We start from the raw sequence: 16903 nt of genomic DNA on the forward strand, positions 1-16903 counted from the left end.
GAGAAGAGAAGTTGGCCTCGCCAACAAACCTTTCATATTCTATCAAATAATTACATTACCATAAACTTTGTTCTGGCTATAGGTTTGATTCATAGACTGACTCATGAAACAAAACTTCAAAGCATATGGTTATATATATATATATATTTTTTAATGGTCCCAAGCATAAATAAAGAGCCCACAACAAAGAGCCCTGTGTGTGTTTGCTGGGGTGGGGTTGGGTGGGCTGTGGGATGTGCTGGCAGTGTGAATGTGACACCATTGTGAAGCTGGCAAAAATAACTAAGCACGTCCAGGTCATGGATTTTGAGTCCTATCCTGTATACTTTGTAAATTAATAATTAGGGCGAAAATGATGGAAATTGTGCACAATTATCAATATATTTTATACTAGTTATCATATAAATAATTATTTAAAGTATTTCTATGATATGTCTTTTTTCAGGCCTAAATGGTCAACAATGTTTTTTGTGTGTGTACTCCTATCATTTATTGGACTGTACAAAATGTTCTGTACATTGTGTCCAGTAAAAGTGGTGTCCATTCTACTCAGGAGCACTTGTAGTTTCCAAATCCACAGAATTTACACCCCAATCAATCATCGCTGCTAATGTTGTGTCCCTTATAGCCCCCATGCAGTCTTTTTAACTGTATTTTTAAATCATCACTCTGTCTAATAAATCACTCTGTGTGGCCATTCTAATGGTCAGTCTGATCGTGTGGGCGTTGGGAAACGATTTTCCTTTTTTGATATTGTTAAACCAAATCCTAACATTTTATTAGGAAACAAAATGTCCAAATAGAATGTTAAGAGTTTCAACCATTTGTATAATTTTTCTACCATCTTCATTGGACTTTTATTTGGAAGGGAAATCGTCGAGGTCACAGCCTTATTCTTGCTGGCGTCTCAAACATGAATGTGACAACCCTATGCTGAGTCTTTTTATGCCCCAATGTAACAAACTGAGGCAAGGACAGGGGAAAAAAGCTGAGAAAATATGTGATAATCTAGAAACAACACCAATGTGTGATTTTACCTGTTTGAGAAGTACTTGGAACCTACTTTTCAACACTGGTTTCTCCACTCAGACCAAAATGATGTAAATATGAGTGGTGCAAATTCACAATTAATTATAGTTACACAACTACTATCATAACATGTCAGTATTAGAAAATGACTATTACAACCTAGTCTGGCTTTAACCTCATCTGGGTTTGTAGATTCAGATATGGTTCTTACTCAGCATAGGGCTGTACAAACAGATCCACCAATGTCATAATGCCGACTACTATATAACACAATGACTGAATAACATCCCTCCATACCAGTGCTTATGAATAAACTTAAATAGTAATAATGATTATTATTAACAACACAATAGGAATAATAAGGACTATTTAAAACAATTCAAGTAGATGTGTTTTAAAAAGCATGCACAGTCGTTAACACCTTAAACAGTACCAGTGTGGACTGAAGGAATATAAACAGATGCATCATATATCAGATTATTTTTCTTCACCAACAGCTTGAGTAACATCTTACAATGTAGGCATTAAGGTGGGTGAAGGAGTACAATACAATTCATATTTTCCTCATGTACATTTAATGTAGGGTTTTGTTGGTGCCATATCTTCAGGGACTTCCAAAGCATGAATATAATTGCCTACTGATAGACTACAACTACATTTCAGTATAACATATCAATTAAAGCTTAAAAAGATTCTCTATTATGAAAACTTTGGAGTTCTCCTTCGGGAAGGGTCGCACAGCCTGAACAAATGTGTGTCCAGCGGGGGGGAATTTATCTGTCTGACATGCCACCACCGTCAACAAAGATAATCATTAGACAGATACACACACCTACACAAACACTCTTCCACCGTTGGCCATCAGAGATGTGCAAATCAGTAACACCTCTCACTCAGAGTCTGGGCTGCTGTCAGCCTGTTGGGACAGGGGTGGTGTTGAGGGACAGGGCTCAGGAGGACAGGAGGGGTACTGTGTAGTGGTGCGATGGGGAAGGCCACACTGTGAGCACAGGGGCAGATCAGAAGTCGGTGCCCTGGAGTTTGGCCAAGGCCTTGGCAAGTTTCATCTCGTGCCTGCGCAGGTGGTTGACCAGTGACTGCACGTAGGTGAACACACACTTGGAGTCAGGCTTCCTCCCCATGATCATCATGTCCTCCACCTCCAGCAGGGGCATGCAGTTGGCACATTCCCTAAGGGACGGAGATGGCGAGATGGTGAGATGGAGAAAGGGAGAGGTGGGGAGATGGCGAAAGAGAGAGATGAACAGAGTGATGGTAAGGATAAAATATGACATTCTCTCCACAAACGCTGCTCTCATAACAGCTTTTTCATCCACCCAAACTAACCAGGCAAGAGGGAGACACTCTACAAAGTATTTGTTTCAAAAAAGCATTATAGGCATTCCAAACATATTCTGCCATTTGGTCAACAAAATAATATATGTGCAATGCATGCATATAACCACATGGTGGCACACTTGACTACTAAGCCCTAAAGGTACTGTAGCTGACTGACAATGACAACAGTATGGCAGTGTGAGCTGCCCAGCCAGGAGCACAGAGAAGGAAGAGAGGGAGAGCTCTGGGAAACAGCTGCAAGGTAATAATAATAATAATATGCCATTTAGCAGACGTTTTTATCCAAAGCGACTTACAGTCATGCGTGCATACATTTTTGTGTATTGGTGGTCCCGGGGATCGAACCCACTACCTTCGCGTTACAAGCGCCGTGCTCTACCAGCTGAGCTACAGAGTTGGCAGGGACACAGAGAGCAAAGCTACTATACCAGCAGATAGTAACCTAGCCCCTCAAAGACAAACACAAATGTCAACACCGTAAAACTCTGTATTAAAAGTTTTCCTTTGTTGTTTTAGATACTACGGAGATAAGTCTATTTATGTAATTCAGCAATGGTTGTTATAAACTGACCAGACTTTATACACTTAAAGTACAAAAACATCAGTAATTCTGAAGTCACTAAATGAGGGGAGATGATACACATGCTTCACACACCACAGGTCTGACATTTATTTTTCCTCCACTTTGTTTCCAATCTCTGTTTCCACTCCACTGTTGTGTTGCGGCAGCTCCTTTTAAAGTGTGGAGCTGCAGACGGGGTGTGCTGATGGCTGGCCCTCCGCCTGGCTGCAGCCTGGCTCTGACTCTAGTCACAACCTCACAATCCATGTTTGGGCCTTTGGACCCCAGCACTGGCTCACAGGGCGGAGAAAACTGCGCTCCGACCTGTACCTAGACAGTGCAACACTAAGAGTGCACTTCCTACCACTTCATATGACTTCCTGCAGGATAATGATCATGTTTGTATTAATGGATAGCTCACTCTTCTCCTGTCTGACTTCACCATCATAATATGATGGAACTGGTGGCACTGTTGTTGATCCTGCCATTCATCCCCCCCACAACATGCACTCCTACACCCACATTCACACACTGAGAGAATCTCAATTGGATTTGCTCAATTCCTCACGTCCTCTTCTCTGTCCTCTCCTCACCTCCTTTTGAAAAAGCTCAAAGGTAATCGAGGATAGGAGTCATCGAGGAGAGGAAACGTGGAAACAAATGCTCATGTATGAAATAAGACTCCTTCGCAACAAGCTTGTCATCAGGCAGCTGACGTGTACAGTAGAGGAATCCCAAAATGTAATGTGTAAAGGGGTCAAAATACATTAGCTAGTTGTGCTAGACATTTGATGGATAAATGTATAAGTAGCGTATGGTTTTTAAATGTGTGCATGTTTTTCTCCTCCGAGTAAACAACAGCTGATTCAAGGGGTTGAGGAAAAACTCTGGTATCCTCCGCTGGAGGAGGCAATCTAGGAGATGAGGAAACTCCTCGGTTAACCAATTAACAAATTCTCCTACATATGGCGACCACTTATCAGTTTCTGGGTCACGGCGGAGAAGAGGACAGAGGAATCAAGTAGAGTATGAACCTTTGCTCAATTGAGAATCTCCCACTCACACCAATCCCACCCCATAAACCTCCAGCACCAGCATGTGGTTCCTCCGTGGGCCTGTTGCCTCTCTCACCATGAGTGCATTTGGGGTCCTAGGGGTGCGACTCTAGGAGGAGTTTTTGGTTTTAACCAGGCCCTTGGTCACCAGGCCCCTGTAGAACTCCTGCAGGTACGTGTACACACACTTCCAATCTGGCTCACGCATCCGCACCATGTCCTCTACGTCCAACAGCTCGGGACAGTCAGCCAGCTTCCTGCACCCGCACCCCGGAGGGGGAGCAGGGGGAGAGAGGGGGGCGAGGGAGGGGGAGAGAAAGAGAAGAGGGAGGAAAAGAGACGGAAATATAGAGAGAAAGTCCAGATATATGAAAAGTGAACAGATAGAAATAAAGTGAGGGAGACAGAAGGAAGGAGGTTGAGAGAGAGAGAAAGCAGTGAGCAGCCAAATGAGAGGAATACCCAGGGTGTGGAGAGAGGGAGAGAGAAGACACAAAAAGAAACGATAACATTACATTCCCTGTGTTGACAAACATATCCATGAGTTGACATGCTTCATGAACAACATGACACATATGCGCACACACGCAGACACAACAAAATGTCAAATGAAGCGTCAGGAGACGTCCATTTTGCCTTTTTGTTTGTTTTGTTTGTTTTTCTGTGCACTGAGAGAAAAGACTTGGGCATGGGGGTATAGAGACATCAACAATAGAACATTGGCTTTGTTATGTCCAGTACAAAAACAAGAGCAAGGACAAAACAAAAATAATCTTACACTGACATAAAGACATGGACCACAGGGTGAACCTAGAAGAGAAACACAGGATGGTGTGTTTGTGTGGGTGTTGGAGGGGTGTGTGAGAGGGTTCCAGATGAGGCACAGTGGCAGGGGGTGAGGGGGGTGAGGTTGGTAAGGGAGTGACAGTGCAGCACAGTGACAAAGAGGGGGTTGGGGGGTGAGGGGGTAGCTAGGAGGAAGAGGTGTTTGACAATCCGGGGTTTACGTCATCATGGTCGTTATCTTCAGCAGCAGCATCACAGGACAGGTGAACACAGCAGACACTGGTGGGTGACAGGACAGAGGTTGGCAGTACATGACCTCATCAAAAGAGGAGATGACAGAGGTGGAGTGAGGAAGAGGAGGAGGAGATGGCCAGATTAAAGGAGAGAGGGAAGGAGAGGGGTCTGGGAGGAAGTCATTCGAGTGCTCTTCCTGTACTGTAGTAACCTGTTGGTTGTTTGGGGAGGGGTCAGTCTCAGGAGTTTCCTGGTTTAGATCAGGGTTGGTGGATGGAGGGTCACATCACACAGCGGTTACTGAGGTGAGCATCTCTGAGAGGAGAGAGTGGATGGAGAGTGGAGGTTTAAAGGTACAGGAGATAGTAGTAGTAGTAGTAGTAGTAACAGTAGTAGTAGTAGTAGTAGTAGTAGTAGTAACAGTAGTAGTAGTAGTAGTAGTAGTAGTAGTAGTAGTAGTAGTAGTAGTAGTAGTAGTAGTAGTAGTAGTAGTAGTAGTAGTAGTAGTAACAGATCCAGGAGCCGACTGCACAGACATGAGAGAGAGAGGAGAGATTAAAACAACTGAGCAGTGGGCCCAGGCCCACCCCAACCCTCTTACTGTAGGGCCCCTGGAAACAGTGAGTTGAGTCCAATAGGTTAATCTGATGAATCCAAAGGCTGCATCCTGTGGATGCACATTCTCTTCCTCCCTCAGGCAGGCATTCTTACTGTACATGGATGGGTAGTTAGGTGGTAGTAAGGTGGTAGTTAGGTGGTAGTTAGGTGGTAGTTATAATAATAATAAATAATAATATGCCATTTAGCAGACGCTTTTATCCAAAGCGACTTACAGTCATGTGTGCATACATTTTTACGTATGGGTGGTCCCGGGGATCGAACCCACTACCCTGGCATTACAAGCGCCATGCTCTACCAATTGAGCTACAGAGGACCACCTAACTACCACAGCAGGTGGTAGTTAGGTGGTAGTAAGGTGGTAGTAAGGTGGTAGTAAGGTGGTAGTAAGGTGGTAGTAAGTTGGTAGTTAGGTGGTAGTAAGGCTAAGAGGATGGTGAGAGCCCAGAGGTCCAGTCCTGCTGAGCCTGAGGAATCCATAGACTGGCAGCTCAGTGTTGATTTTACAGAGGTCAAACAAACATACCCAATAGAGGGATCATATCTGTTCAGAGAAAGAGGAGTGTGTTGGTTTGGGGCAGAGAAAGGCGAGGGAAGTTGTGGTTCTCAAGATGTGTGATGGATTTTGAGTTCAATGGGTAGGCAAAGAGTTGGCTAGAGCTACTTTCCCACGAACAGAGCCTTGGGGTGGTCAGACGATTGATGGTCTTGGGGACGGAGGATGGTTCACTTAGATCCTGATCCATTCTGCTGTAAATGACCATGGGGCAACTCCAAGAGTGAAGCTTGATTCCATGTCATACTTCAAGACATCACATTCAGTACATCTATGAGTGCATGCATGACGGACAGTTTACAAGTGTATGCATTTGTGTATGTGTGTACTCACTCTGCAGTGCTGAAGGCCACCTCAAAGTTGTGTCTGCGGTTGGCAGGGGTGAGAGAGGAGTAGTCAAAGGCCTCTGGGAAGAAGTTATGCACCAGGGCACAGAACGCCATGCCATCACTCCAACTGGACGAGAAGTTCTGGATGTCCACATTCTGAAAGAGAGGAGGAAAGAAGAAAAAGAGAGAAATACTATATTAAATCACAAAGCATTAACCAATGCTTCCAAATGTCATTAGTCACCTAATAGACTAGACTCAAGAGTATGAGAGAACACAGCATCGCTGACAGAAGACATGGTGGCATGTTTTGATTGCAGTAGAGGGCTTATATAAAGGCCTAACCCTCATAGCAGGATGAACTAGTGTGAATGCCTCAGATCTTTGAGGAGACTGGACACTCAGGATAGTGCCATAGTGGGTTGGCTCACCTCGTATGAGCGGGTCTTGGCGCGGCACCAGTCCAGCAGCATCTGTTTGATGGAGTTGGCATTGGGCACCACACAGCTAGCGGAGCGCTGGACCGTGTTCACCTTGGCAACCGCTTTATTCCCTGGCCTGAAGGAGGGGGATTGGTTTATGTTAGTATAGACATGTTTCAACTCTTCTCCTTCTTTGCTATTCTCAGTTCTTTCTATCCTTACCCTCCGCTCTCCTTCTCCAACTTCTCGATCATGGCTTTGCGGGACTGTGCGGCGGACGTCTTGGGCAGACTTTGGGCTCTCATCAGCTCCTTACGTTTCTCTGCCTGCCGGCGCTCCGCAGCACGGGAAGCCGAGTCATCCTCACGGTCAAACACACTGATGGACGGAAGGGAGGAGGAAGGAAGATAGAGAAGGGGTAAATTACCGTTCAACACAATTTCAGTTAATCCTATAGGGGTTGCTGAGGAGAAGGGTTTAGGCACAGAATTATATGGGTTCAGTTCTCACCTGCCCACTTTCCTGGCGGAGCTGGAACTGGAAGAGGTAGAGGAGGAGTAGCTGTAGGACTTGGACTGGACTGTCCCCACTAGAGAACACAGGGAGGTGGTGGTGGTGAGATCACATAACACCATATATGGATGAGAAGATATAGCAATCAAATGATGATGATGATGATTTAAATGAGGAGGAGGATGCATTGATGACTCACTGTCTGTTTTCTTCACATAACTGGCCTCCATGATGGTGCTGTGAGCTGTCCTGCTGCCATCACCTAGACACACAAACACATATAAATACATTAGAACCATTTCAACTGACCTCGGAAGATCACGCACTGTTAAACTGGAGCTAGTGTATTGCCCAAATGTATCAGCCATGTTGTCAGCCTAAGACATGGTGTATGATTGGCCTACCAGACTGGGCGAAGTGGTTTGTCTTGGTGACTTGGCTGAGGGTGGCGCCATCAGCTGACTTCTCCACCTTCCTCATCACCACCTCTTCAGCTCCTCCTCCTCCCGTACGACCCTTCTGAGCACGATCTTCTCTCTGCTGCCGAAGCTCCACAAGACGAACCTCTCTCTCCTTTTCTCTTTGGTCTGAGATAGAGGAGAGGAGGGATAGCAGGAGGAAAAGGTCAGTGGAAAAAGAGGGAGAAGAGGCACTCAACAAGTTGACAGCATCTCATCTGCTACAAAGCCAAACTAAACATGGGTTGAATGTTTGCAGGGTACATTTCAAGATTCTTTCCAAAGCACCATCAAATGCCTTGGAACACAAACAGCCACCCACAGGTGAAAGACAAACACAACCAACCTCAGGCTGTGATGTGGTGGGGCATGTGCTGAACAAACATCAAAGAGACCCTGAACATCACGTCAGACCACTGAGACACTGGCATAGAAAGGCTACTGAACGCTGTCCAACACTGATACCTTAACACCACTACTGTTACCCGATGCCTGGGAGCTGTAGCAGTCTTACCTGTCCATTTACCTTCCTAAGCCCCAGAGACACAGTTAAGCGCTCATTATAATGGAACTAAATACCTCCGGTCTCTCACTTACTGTTTCAACAGATTGGCTAGGGTTAAGGGTAATACAGGGATGAAATGGGTGGCTAGCTATTAAGCCCATGGAAACTTCTCTGACACAGAGTTCCGAGACCTGTCTGGAGTCTCAACAAACAGTCAACACTTTACACCCAGCCAGCCATATGTGGAACAACATAAGGTGTGTTTGCCCTGAGACAGTGAGTGAACCAGAAAGTCCTGCATCATCCTGATATATCACATATGGCACCGTGGTGAGTAGTCACACAAACATCAAGACTCATGCGTTTCAACAGATGTTTTAACATATCCCTCATCGTTCACCATACAGGTTCCTCATGTTCATTGTTGCTGCTGGTCAGTTCATGATCAATGTGTATCACTGAGAAAACTAAATGACGAGTGTCAAGCTCGATAACAGCACTGGTGGGACAGTATGGTTGACAATGAGGGGATACAGCCAAGTGGGACATTGATAAATGACAAACACGGATGCATACTGTATTAATATAGTCCACAAACACACAGGACGTTCCTACCTATTTCCTCCTGTGTACATCCCAGTATGGCCTCTGAGAGCAGGATGGGAGAATGTGAAAATAAGATCAGAAAATAAGGATGGAAAATGGCAAGAGATGAGGCAGGTACATAATGCAGACTAGATTTGGAAAATGAGGCAGGTACATAATGCAGACTAGATTTGGAAAATGAGGCAGGTACATAATGCAGACTAGATTTGGAAAATGAGGCAGGTACATAATGCAGACTAGATTTGGAAAATGAGGCAGGTACATTATGCAGACTAGATTTGGAAAATGAGGCAGGTACATAATGCAGACTAGATTTGGAAAATGAGGCAGGTACATAATGCAGATTTGGAAAATGAGGCAGGTACATAATGCAGCCTAGATTTGGAAAATGAGGCAGGTGCATAATGCAGACTAGATTTGGAAAAATCTCACCTCTCTTCCTCTTACGCAGATCTCTCATGGCTTGTCGGATCATCTTCCTCTCCTCAAAGTCCTTGGACTCATCCAGCTGTCGGAAAGAACAGGACAGACGGAAGGAATGAGAGGGGTCGGTCTTCAGACAAAGTCAGTCACATAGCTCCAAATACACACAGAGTGTAGTGTACACACACAGAAATACACACAGAGTGTAGTGTACACACACAGAAATACACACAGAGTGTAGTGTACACACACAGAAATACACACAGAGTGTAGTGTACACACACACAAATGTAAAGGTATGACCTTTCCAAATATAAGTTCGCTCAGCAGATCAGATTTAACTCCTAACTAATACACAAAAACAACAACACCACATCTAGGTATGGGGATTTGAAGACTGTAAGCATGTGTGATATGGGGGAGGGGGAAGTACCATTTTATCCAGGAGCTCCTCATCGTCGATGGCAGCCAGCTGTTCTGCAGTCAGTTTTCCGGACCGTTCTTCGACTTTGGCCCGAGCTGCAGAGGAGCCGTTGGGTACTGTAGCCGGGGACTGAAAGCATGCCACCTGCACCGAGGGCTCCACTTCAAACACTGGCTCTGAGGCCATCACAGGCTCTGTCTCCAACTACACAGACAAAGAGAGAGAGGGAGAGGGAATGATGGGTTATTTACAGGTTACACAGCTTTTTAAATCAGGATTGGCATCCATTTTAGACTATGTGAGTGTGAATTCTTTTTTATCCTCAGCTAAGGGTCAATGTCAGTGGCAGGACAGATATAAACAGATACAAAAGGTAGTTGATCATACTCAAAGACCATTCTCCAGCTGGTGAGAAATCATGGGACCAGGACACACAAGGCCAGGGGAGAGACAGAAAAGGGAGGCTTCTGATCCGTCAACCCCTACAGCTGTGTTTACAGAGAAGACACCGAGGCTTGCTGACATTTATGATGGAATGAGCACTGGAGGATCTCAGGAAAACTTCCTGGAACTTTTGGAGGTGGGAGGGGGAGCATGTATACCAGGGATCAACTAGATTCAGCCGCGGGACAAATTATTCTTGAGCGGATGGTCGGGGGGCCGGAACATGATTAGAAATAAGTTGTAGGCTGCAAATTGACCGCAAGAAGCCCAAACAAATATGATATTTGACTAAAATCACGTGTCTCTCTATGCATGGTAATACTTTGGAACAGATTTCCAAAATTAAAATCACTTGGAGCTGATTATCCTGGTGTTTTTACCATCTTTTATTTCCAACAATGAAAAAATAAAATAAAACATTAATAAATTTATATATAAATAAATATAATATATATATATATATATATATATATATATATATATATATATATATATATATATATATATATATATATATATATATATATATATACATACATACACACATATATATATATACACACACACACACACACACACACACACATTACCAGTCAAAAGTTTGGACACACCTACTCACACCTAAAGGGTTTTTCTTTATTTTTACCATTTTCTACAATGTAGAATAATAGTGAAGACATCAAAACTCTGAAATAACACATATGGAATCATGTAGTAACCAAAAACGTGTTAAACAAATCAAAATATAGTTTATATTTGAGATTCTTCAAAGTAGCCATCCTTTGCCTTGATGACAGCTTTGCACACTCTTGGCATTCTCTCAACCAGCTTCATGAGGTAGTCACCTGAAATAGATTTCAATTAACAGGTGTGACTTCTTAAAAGTAAATTTGTGGAATTTCTTTCCTTCTTAATATGTTTGAGCCAATCAGTTGTGTTGTGACAAGGTAGGGGTGGTATACAGAATATAGCCCTATTTGGTAAAAGACCAAGTCCATATTATGTCAAGAACAGCTCAAATATGCAAAGAGAGATGACAACTTTAAGACATGAAGGTCAGTCAATACGGAAAATTTCAAGAACTTTGAAAGTTTCTTCAAGTGCAGTCGCAAAAACCATCAAGCGCTATGATGAAACTGGCTCTCATGAGGACCGCCACAGGAAAGGAAGACCAAGAGTTACCTCTGCTGCAGAGGACAAGTACATTTGAGTTAACTGCACCTCAGATTGCAGCCCAAATAAATGCTTCACAGAGTTCAAGTAACAGACACATCAACATCAACTGTTCAGAGGAGACTGCATGAATCAGGCCTTCATGGTCGAAATGCTGCAAAGAAACCACTACTAAAGGAACACCAATAAGAAGAAGAGACTTGCTTGGGCCAAGAAACACGAGCAATGGACATTAGACCGGTGGAAATCTGTCCTTTGGTCTGAGGAGTCCAAATTTGAGATTTTTTGGTTCCAACCGCCGTGTCTTTGTAAGACGCAGAGTAGGTGAACGAATGCCAAGAGTGTGCAAAGCTGTCATCAAGGCAAAGGGTGGCTACTTTGAAGAATCTCAAATATAAAACTATATTTTGATTTGTTTAACACTTTTTTGGTTACTACATGATTCCATATGTGTTATTTCATAGTTTTGATGTCTTCACTATTATTCTACAATGTAGAAAACAGTACAAATAAAGAAAAACCCTTGAATGAGTAGGTGTCCAAACTTTTGACTGCTACTGTATATATATATATTTTTTGTGGCTCAAATTCGGACTGCGGGCCACCAGTTGGGGAAACCTGATGTACACTTTCGCACCCCTCATGATTCCCCAGGCCCTCCAGCTCCTCAGTCTTCCTGCCTTGTCACGGAGCGTGAGGATTATTACAGCGGTTTGACATCACTGCCAAGCAACAGTTAGCTCACACATCACTGGCCACTTCTGACTGATGCCCTCTCAGTCTGTCTAAGCAGTATGATGATGAACAGAGGGCTCATGTCATGTGACAGGAGTAAAGCACTACTTTGGCTATGGGCCTGTAGAGCTGCAAGAATGTAAATTGTGTAGGATAGAAGCCAGCTCCTTCCTCCTACAGGATATAGTAGTATACACACTACAGTACTGTAAAAGCACAAGCACATTGTCCAGGAACAGATAGTGCACCTCAGTCAGTGCTGTTACAGACAGGAGAGATGTAGGGTTTTTGTGTGCTGCCACTGCTGACAGGCGAAGAAAGGCGATGAGACATGGACATAAACACAGCACAGTCTTCCATTAAGATACCACTGTCTTTGTAACTGTTTATTTTAAGTGGCCATAAAGCCTATAGATAACACCTCTTAAATAGATTTTCATATGGTGCCACATGCCTTCTGCAGACTACAGAGGCTGGGCTGGTCTGCTAGACTTTTTGCTTTTGTTGTAGATGTGCAGGTCCAAATTTCGTCCCAGACAGCGGGCACTGTCCCCATCAGCCCACACACCACCCCCCTCTCCTCCCAGAGAGTCCAGCCAGGGAGAGGGTGCCCCCCCCCAGCCCCAGTGCAGCCAGAGCTGTGTGATCCAGGGTGGCCTCTGGTTCTGGTTCTGGAGGTCTGGACTGAGATTCAGGGGTCTGACCCATGGGACAGATCAGAGTGAGAGCCACTTGACCGCAGTGGAATGTTCTTGGACACGGCCCTGCAAAAAAACACCAAAACAAACAGGGTCTCACTGGAACAGATGCATGGACATGTGTGGGCATTGTGGGGTTAGGGGGGGGGCTTTACTTGGCTCATCGCGCTCTAGCGAGTCCTTCTGGCGGGCCGGGCGCCTGCAGGCTGACCTCGTCGTCAGTTGAAGGGTGTTTCCTCCGACACATTGGTGCGGCTGGCTTCTGGGTTAAGCGGGCGGGTGTTTCGGAGGACGCATGACTCGACCTTCGCCTTCCGCAGCGATGAGACAAGATCGAAATTGGGGGGAAAAAGGGGGTAAAATACAAAATATAAATAACAAAAGTGGCTGGTGTGCCTAACACTATGCCATTGTGTGATGTGTCTGTACACCTTTAGTACTGAGTTATGTAAACAGAACTGCATCTATAATTAATTGATGATCGGAGAGAGACAGGCTTTCTTGTCTTCTTGCATGAGAGTGTACATTATGCTAAGGGTGTCCAGTTGTGTCTAACACTATGCCATTGAGAGTGTCTGTATACTATAGACCTACAGGACTAGGTTATGTAAGAGCTGTTGAGGCAGAAGTGTATCTATATACTACCACATTGTTAAGAGTAGGGGTCGGGTAAGATCAGCTTCCATGCATCCCAGTCATCTGTCAGTCTGTGACATGACTGAACTAAATGAGAACAGCTTCCCTCTGGGTGGAGAGGCCTGATTGACAGGACCAGCTGGTCTGGGAGCATTACTGGGCTAAGGACCCTGTCCAGCTGAATAATACCACATAAATTCCCTTCAATATCCCTCAAAATGTCATCAACCCATGTGGACATGCAACAATAAACATACACTATAGAGCCAGGACGCTCTGTCACTCAGAGCAGCTCAGAATACATTACATTATTAGGAATAACAGACTTGGCAAACCTTCACATAGACACCAATCTACAGAAACATACAGTCTGATTGCCCAACCAACAGAGCAGAGAGGTCAACAGGTTTCAGAGCCTATCTGTGTCAGTGTTAGCGGTACCGGTGTTTAATACCAGACTAATACCATCAGAGTAATTAGAAGGTAAGTAACATAGGACAGAGAGAGAGCCACTATGTTGTCAGCTCCTTGGCTGGGTTCCCTTTACCCCAGTCAAAACACAGAGCAGAGCTGACCTTCTTGATCTGGACTACAGCCGGCTGCAGGGTTCAAGAGCAGTCTGATTGCCTCTAGAACGCTGAGGAGCATGTCCAATCTCTCGAGTCCCCTAATCACAAAGGGTCTGGACCATAGGGGGGCTGATGGAGTGACATTGGTGTGTCACACACCTGAGATGTAATCAGAGAGAGCACCCAGGCTGTGAACCATCATTTGGCCACAGAGAGGGGTATGGTTCAGTATCTGACCAGGATCACTGTGAAGTGTGAACTCTGAGCCACATATCCCAAATAAAATCGTAATGTCGAAGAGAGGTGAGGAGTTCCTAAAAGACTGAAGTGTAGTCCAAGTCCAACACAATGTTAGGGACCTAGTTTAGGAGGAGAGTACCATAGAGATCGTAGGAGCCCAGTGTTTGGGCAGTAGACCAGAGGCTTTCATCATGACCAGGCGGTTACTCAGAAGATTAAATGACAGCAAACAGGACACTTCCTCCCACCGCAGGAAGTGTGTCCCCTGACAGAACACGGAAACAAACAGGAACACATGCACAAACAAACACTCTGCCAGGTTCTTCCAGGGCAGTGAGGGCACCTCCACAAACCCCAACATCCACCCAATGGGATTAAAGCACATCAGTGACAAATGCAGGTGTCACACACTCACAGACAATGAGAGAGGAGCTGGCACGAAACAGTGAGAGATAAGAGAGAAGGTCTTTGTGGATGGGAGGTGATGATGTGAGATGATAGAGATGCTGTTGGAACTGTCCTCATGACAGATGGTGGAAAAAGACAGGAGGAGAGAAGGAGGGGCTACAGAAAGGCACGCAGATAAAGCTGGCGAGTTGATTAGTTACGGGTAAATCCACTTCTTCACAATGACACCCCCAACCCTGATGTAACCAGCCATCTGCACTGACAATGATCTCTAATCTGCAGACTGAAGCTGTCAAGCTGAGCACTAGAAATGGAACACTAGTCACTTTAATAATGTTTACATATCTTGCACTACTCATCTCATATGTATATACTGCATTCCATTCTATTCTATAATATTCTACTGTATCTTAGTCCATGCCGCTCTGTCATTGCTTGTCCATATATGTATATATTCTTAAATTCCATTTCTTACTAGTGTTGTGTGTATTGGATATATGTTGTGAAATTGTTAGATATTACTTGTTAGATATTACTGCACTGTCGGAGCTAGAAGCACAAGCATTTTGCTACACCCGCTATAACATCTGCTAAACACGTGTATGTGACAAATAACATTTGATTTGATTTAGTACAGCCAATAAAACCATAAAATAACCTAGACTGATCAGATGCTCATTGAAGATGTGAAAACCTGTCATTCAGATTAGAGGAAAATATCTAGGCGTCAAAGAGGGATAGGGAAGAGAGTGTCAGTAAAGAGTAAAAGGCTAGAACTGATGATAAATATTTTGGCAGGAGGGGATCCATACAGGCATAGAGAGAGAGGCATACCATGCTATTGCTGTGCGAGATGCCTCCTAGTCCTACCAGAGAGGAGATGGAGGAAGAACGACGTGTGGCAAAGGTGGGACGGTGGGGGACCGGGGTGGCCTCAGGTTCACAGTCTGGCCCATCGGGCATTTTAGGGCAGAGGGGTGTGCTGGATGGAAGTTGGAGGTCATTGGGAGTGCTGGGTGTGGGCTCCGGGACGAAGGCTGTGTAAGGTGGGGGTTCAGGCAGCCCCAGGGCCTGACACAGAGCCTCCAACTGGCGGGCCAGCCTCTCCTGTTGGATACGCAGCCTCAAGTTCTCCTCCTGCAGAGCTGCCAGAGCTGTAGACAGAGGAACCACACGCGCCGCAGCCTCCTCCAGCCGTGCATCCACCCGCTTCCCAAAGGCCTGCAGGTCACTGTGGATCTCCCCCACGGCACAGCGCAGTGTCAGCTCCAGCCCACACTCACCCCCCTCACCCTCCTCCTCCTCAGCCTGATCTTGGGCTAGAAGGTCACCGATCACCTCCTCCAGACCAGACTCAGCACACAGGCTGCCTGGATTTCCCACCAGGGGCTGTGGAGCCTCTGAGGCCGACAGGAAGTCCAGGTTCACGCCAGGCATGGTGGGTAACTTCTCTCAGTATCAAAAGTCACACCGAAGGTCGGATCCCGTTACAATGAGACACAAAGTCCCTCTCCTTCAACTCAACTCTAGGAACCGAATCAAGCTCTAAGAGTTAAACAATCCAAGAGCGCTGTGTGTTGAGTTTTCAGTACGTATCCCCTGGGAGAAGAGGACAGTAGGCTCTCTCTCAGTCTGCCTGTTTATAGAGACCCTCCAAAACTCTAGTTCTTTATACCCCCCACAAATCCCAGACAGCCAATGAGCATGCACGGAATCCTGTTTCCAAGGCAGCAGAGGCCCCCACCCCCTTTTTTCCCCTCAGGTGCCATAGACATGTGTATTTATCACTGGCCCCATCTATTATTCCATTGAGCCAGTCAAGGCTTGGGTGTCTGGTGGGGGCCGGAGGGGAAATACGGGTGACAACAATTCAGAAACCCCCCCTCTCCCTCTCTCAACTCCCCTTTTATTTAGAGCCCTTGTCCTTCACACCTCGATTGGCAGGCGACTGGGGTTTGGATGGGGCTCTGTGTCTGGCCGACTGAGAGGGCTCAGCAGTTAGAGTTTTGCTTAAAGTGTTTTGACCTCCCATTTACATTTACATTTACGTCATTTAGCAGACGCTCTTATCCAGAGCGACTTACAAATAGGTGCATTCACCTTATAGCCAGTGGGATAACC

The 16903-nt window shown here is 45.3% G+C and overlaps 1 protein-coding gene across 6 annotated transcripts in view; it reads right to left on the reverse strand.

The window, feature by feature from the left end:
- Window positions 1-1379: 1379 nt before the first annotated feature.
- Window positions 1380-16903, reverse strand: part of LOC121584877 (smoothelin-like) — a 100198-nt gene continuing 84674 nt past the window's right edge. For 3 of the 6 annotated variants that reach the window (XM_041901071.2, XM_045225688.1, XM_045225689.1), the window contains 10 exons: window positions 9889-10083; window positions 9465-9540; window positions 9042-9074; window positions 7868-8050; window positions 7663-7725; window positions 7461-7539; window positions 7173-7328; window positions 6960-7086; window positions 6533-6684; window positions 1380-2220 (listed from right to left, as the gene is read on the reverse strand). In XM_041901071.2, the coding sequence (XP_041757005.2) occupies window positions 2049-2220; window positions 6533-6684; window positions 6960-7086; window positions 7173-7328; window positions 7461-7539; window positions 7663-7725; window positions 7868-8050; window positions 9042-9074; window positions 9465-9540; window positions 9889-10083 (1236 nt within the window). In that variant the 3' untranslated portion in view covers window positions 1380-2048. Of the gene's footprint in view, window positions 2221-4081; window positions 4263-6532; window positions 6685-6959; window positions 7087-7172; window positions 7329-7460; window positions 7540-7662; window positions 7726-7867; window positions 8051-9041; window positions 9075-9464; window positions 9541-9888; window positions 10084-16903 lie in introns of all 6 variants that reach the window. The other 3 variants (XM_045225686.1, XM_045225690.1, XM_045225687.1) reach the window with 3 other exon arrangements.

This window comes from Coregonus clupeaformis, chromosome 16, assembly GCF_020615455.1.
Source record: "Coregonus clupeaformis isolate EN_2021a chromosome 16, ASM2061545v1, whole genome shotgun sequence".
Lineage (NCBI taxonomy): Eukaryota > Metazoa > Chordata > Actinopteri > Salmoniformes > Salmonidae > Coregonus > Coregonus clupeaformis.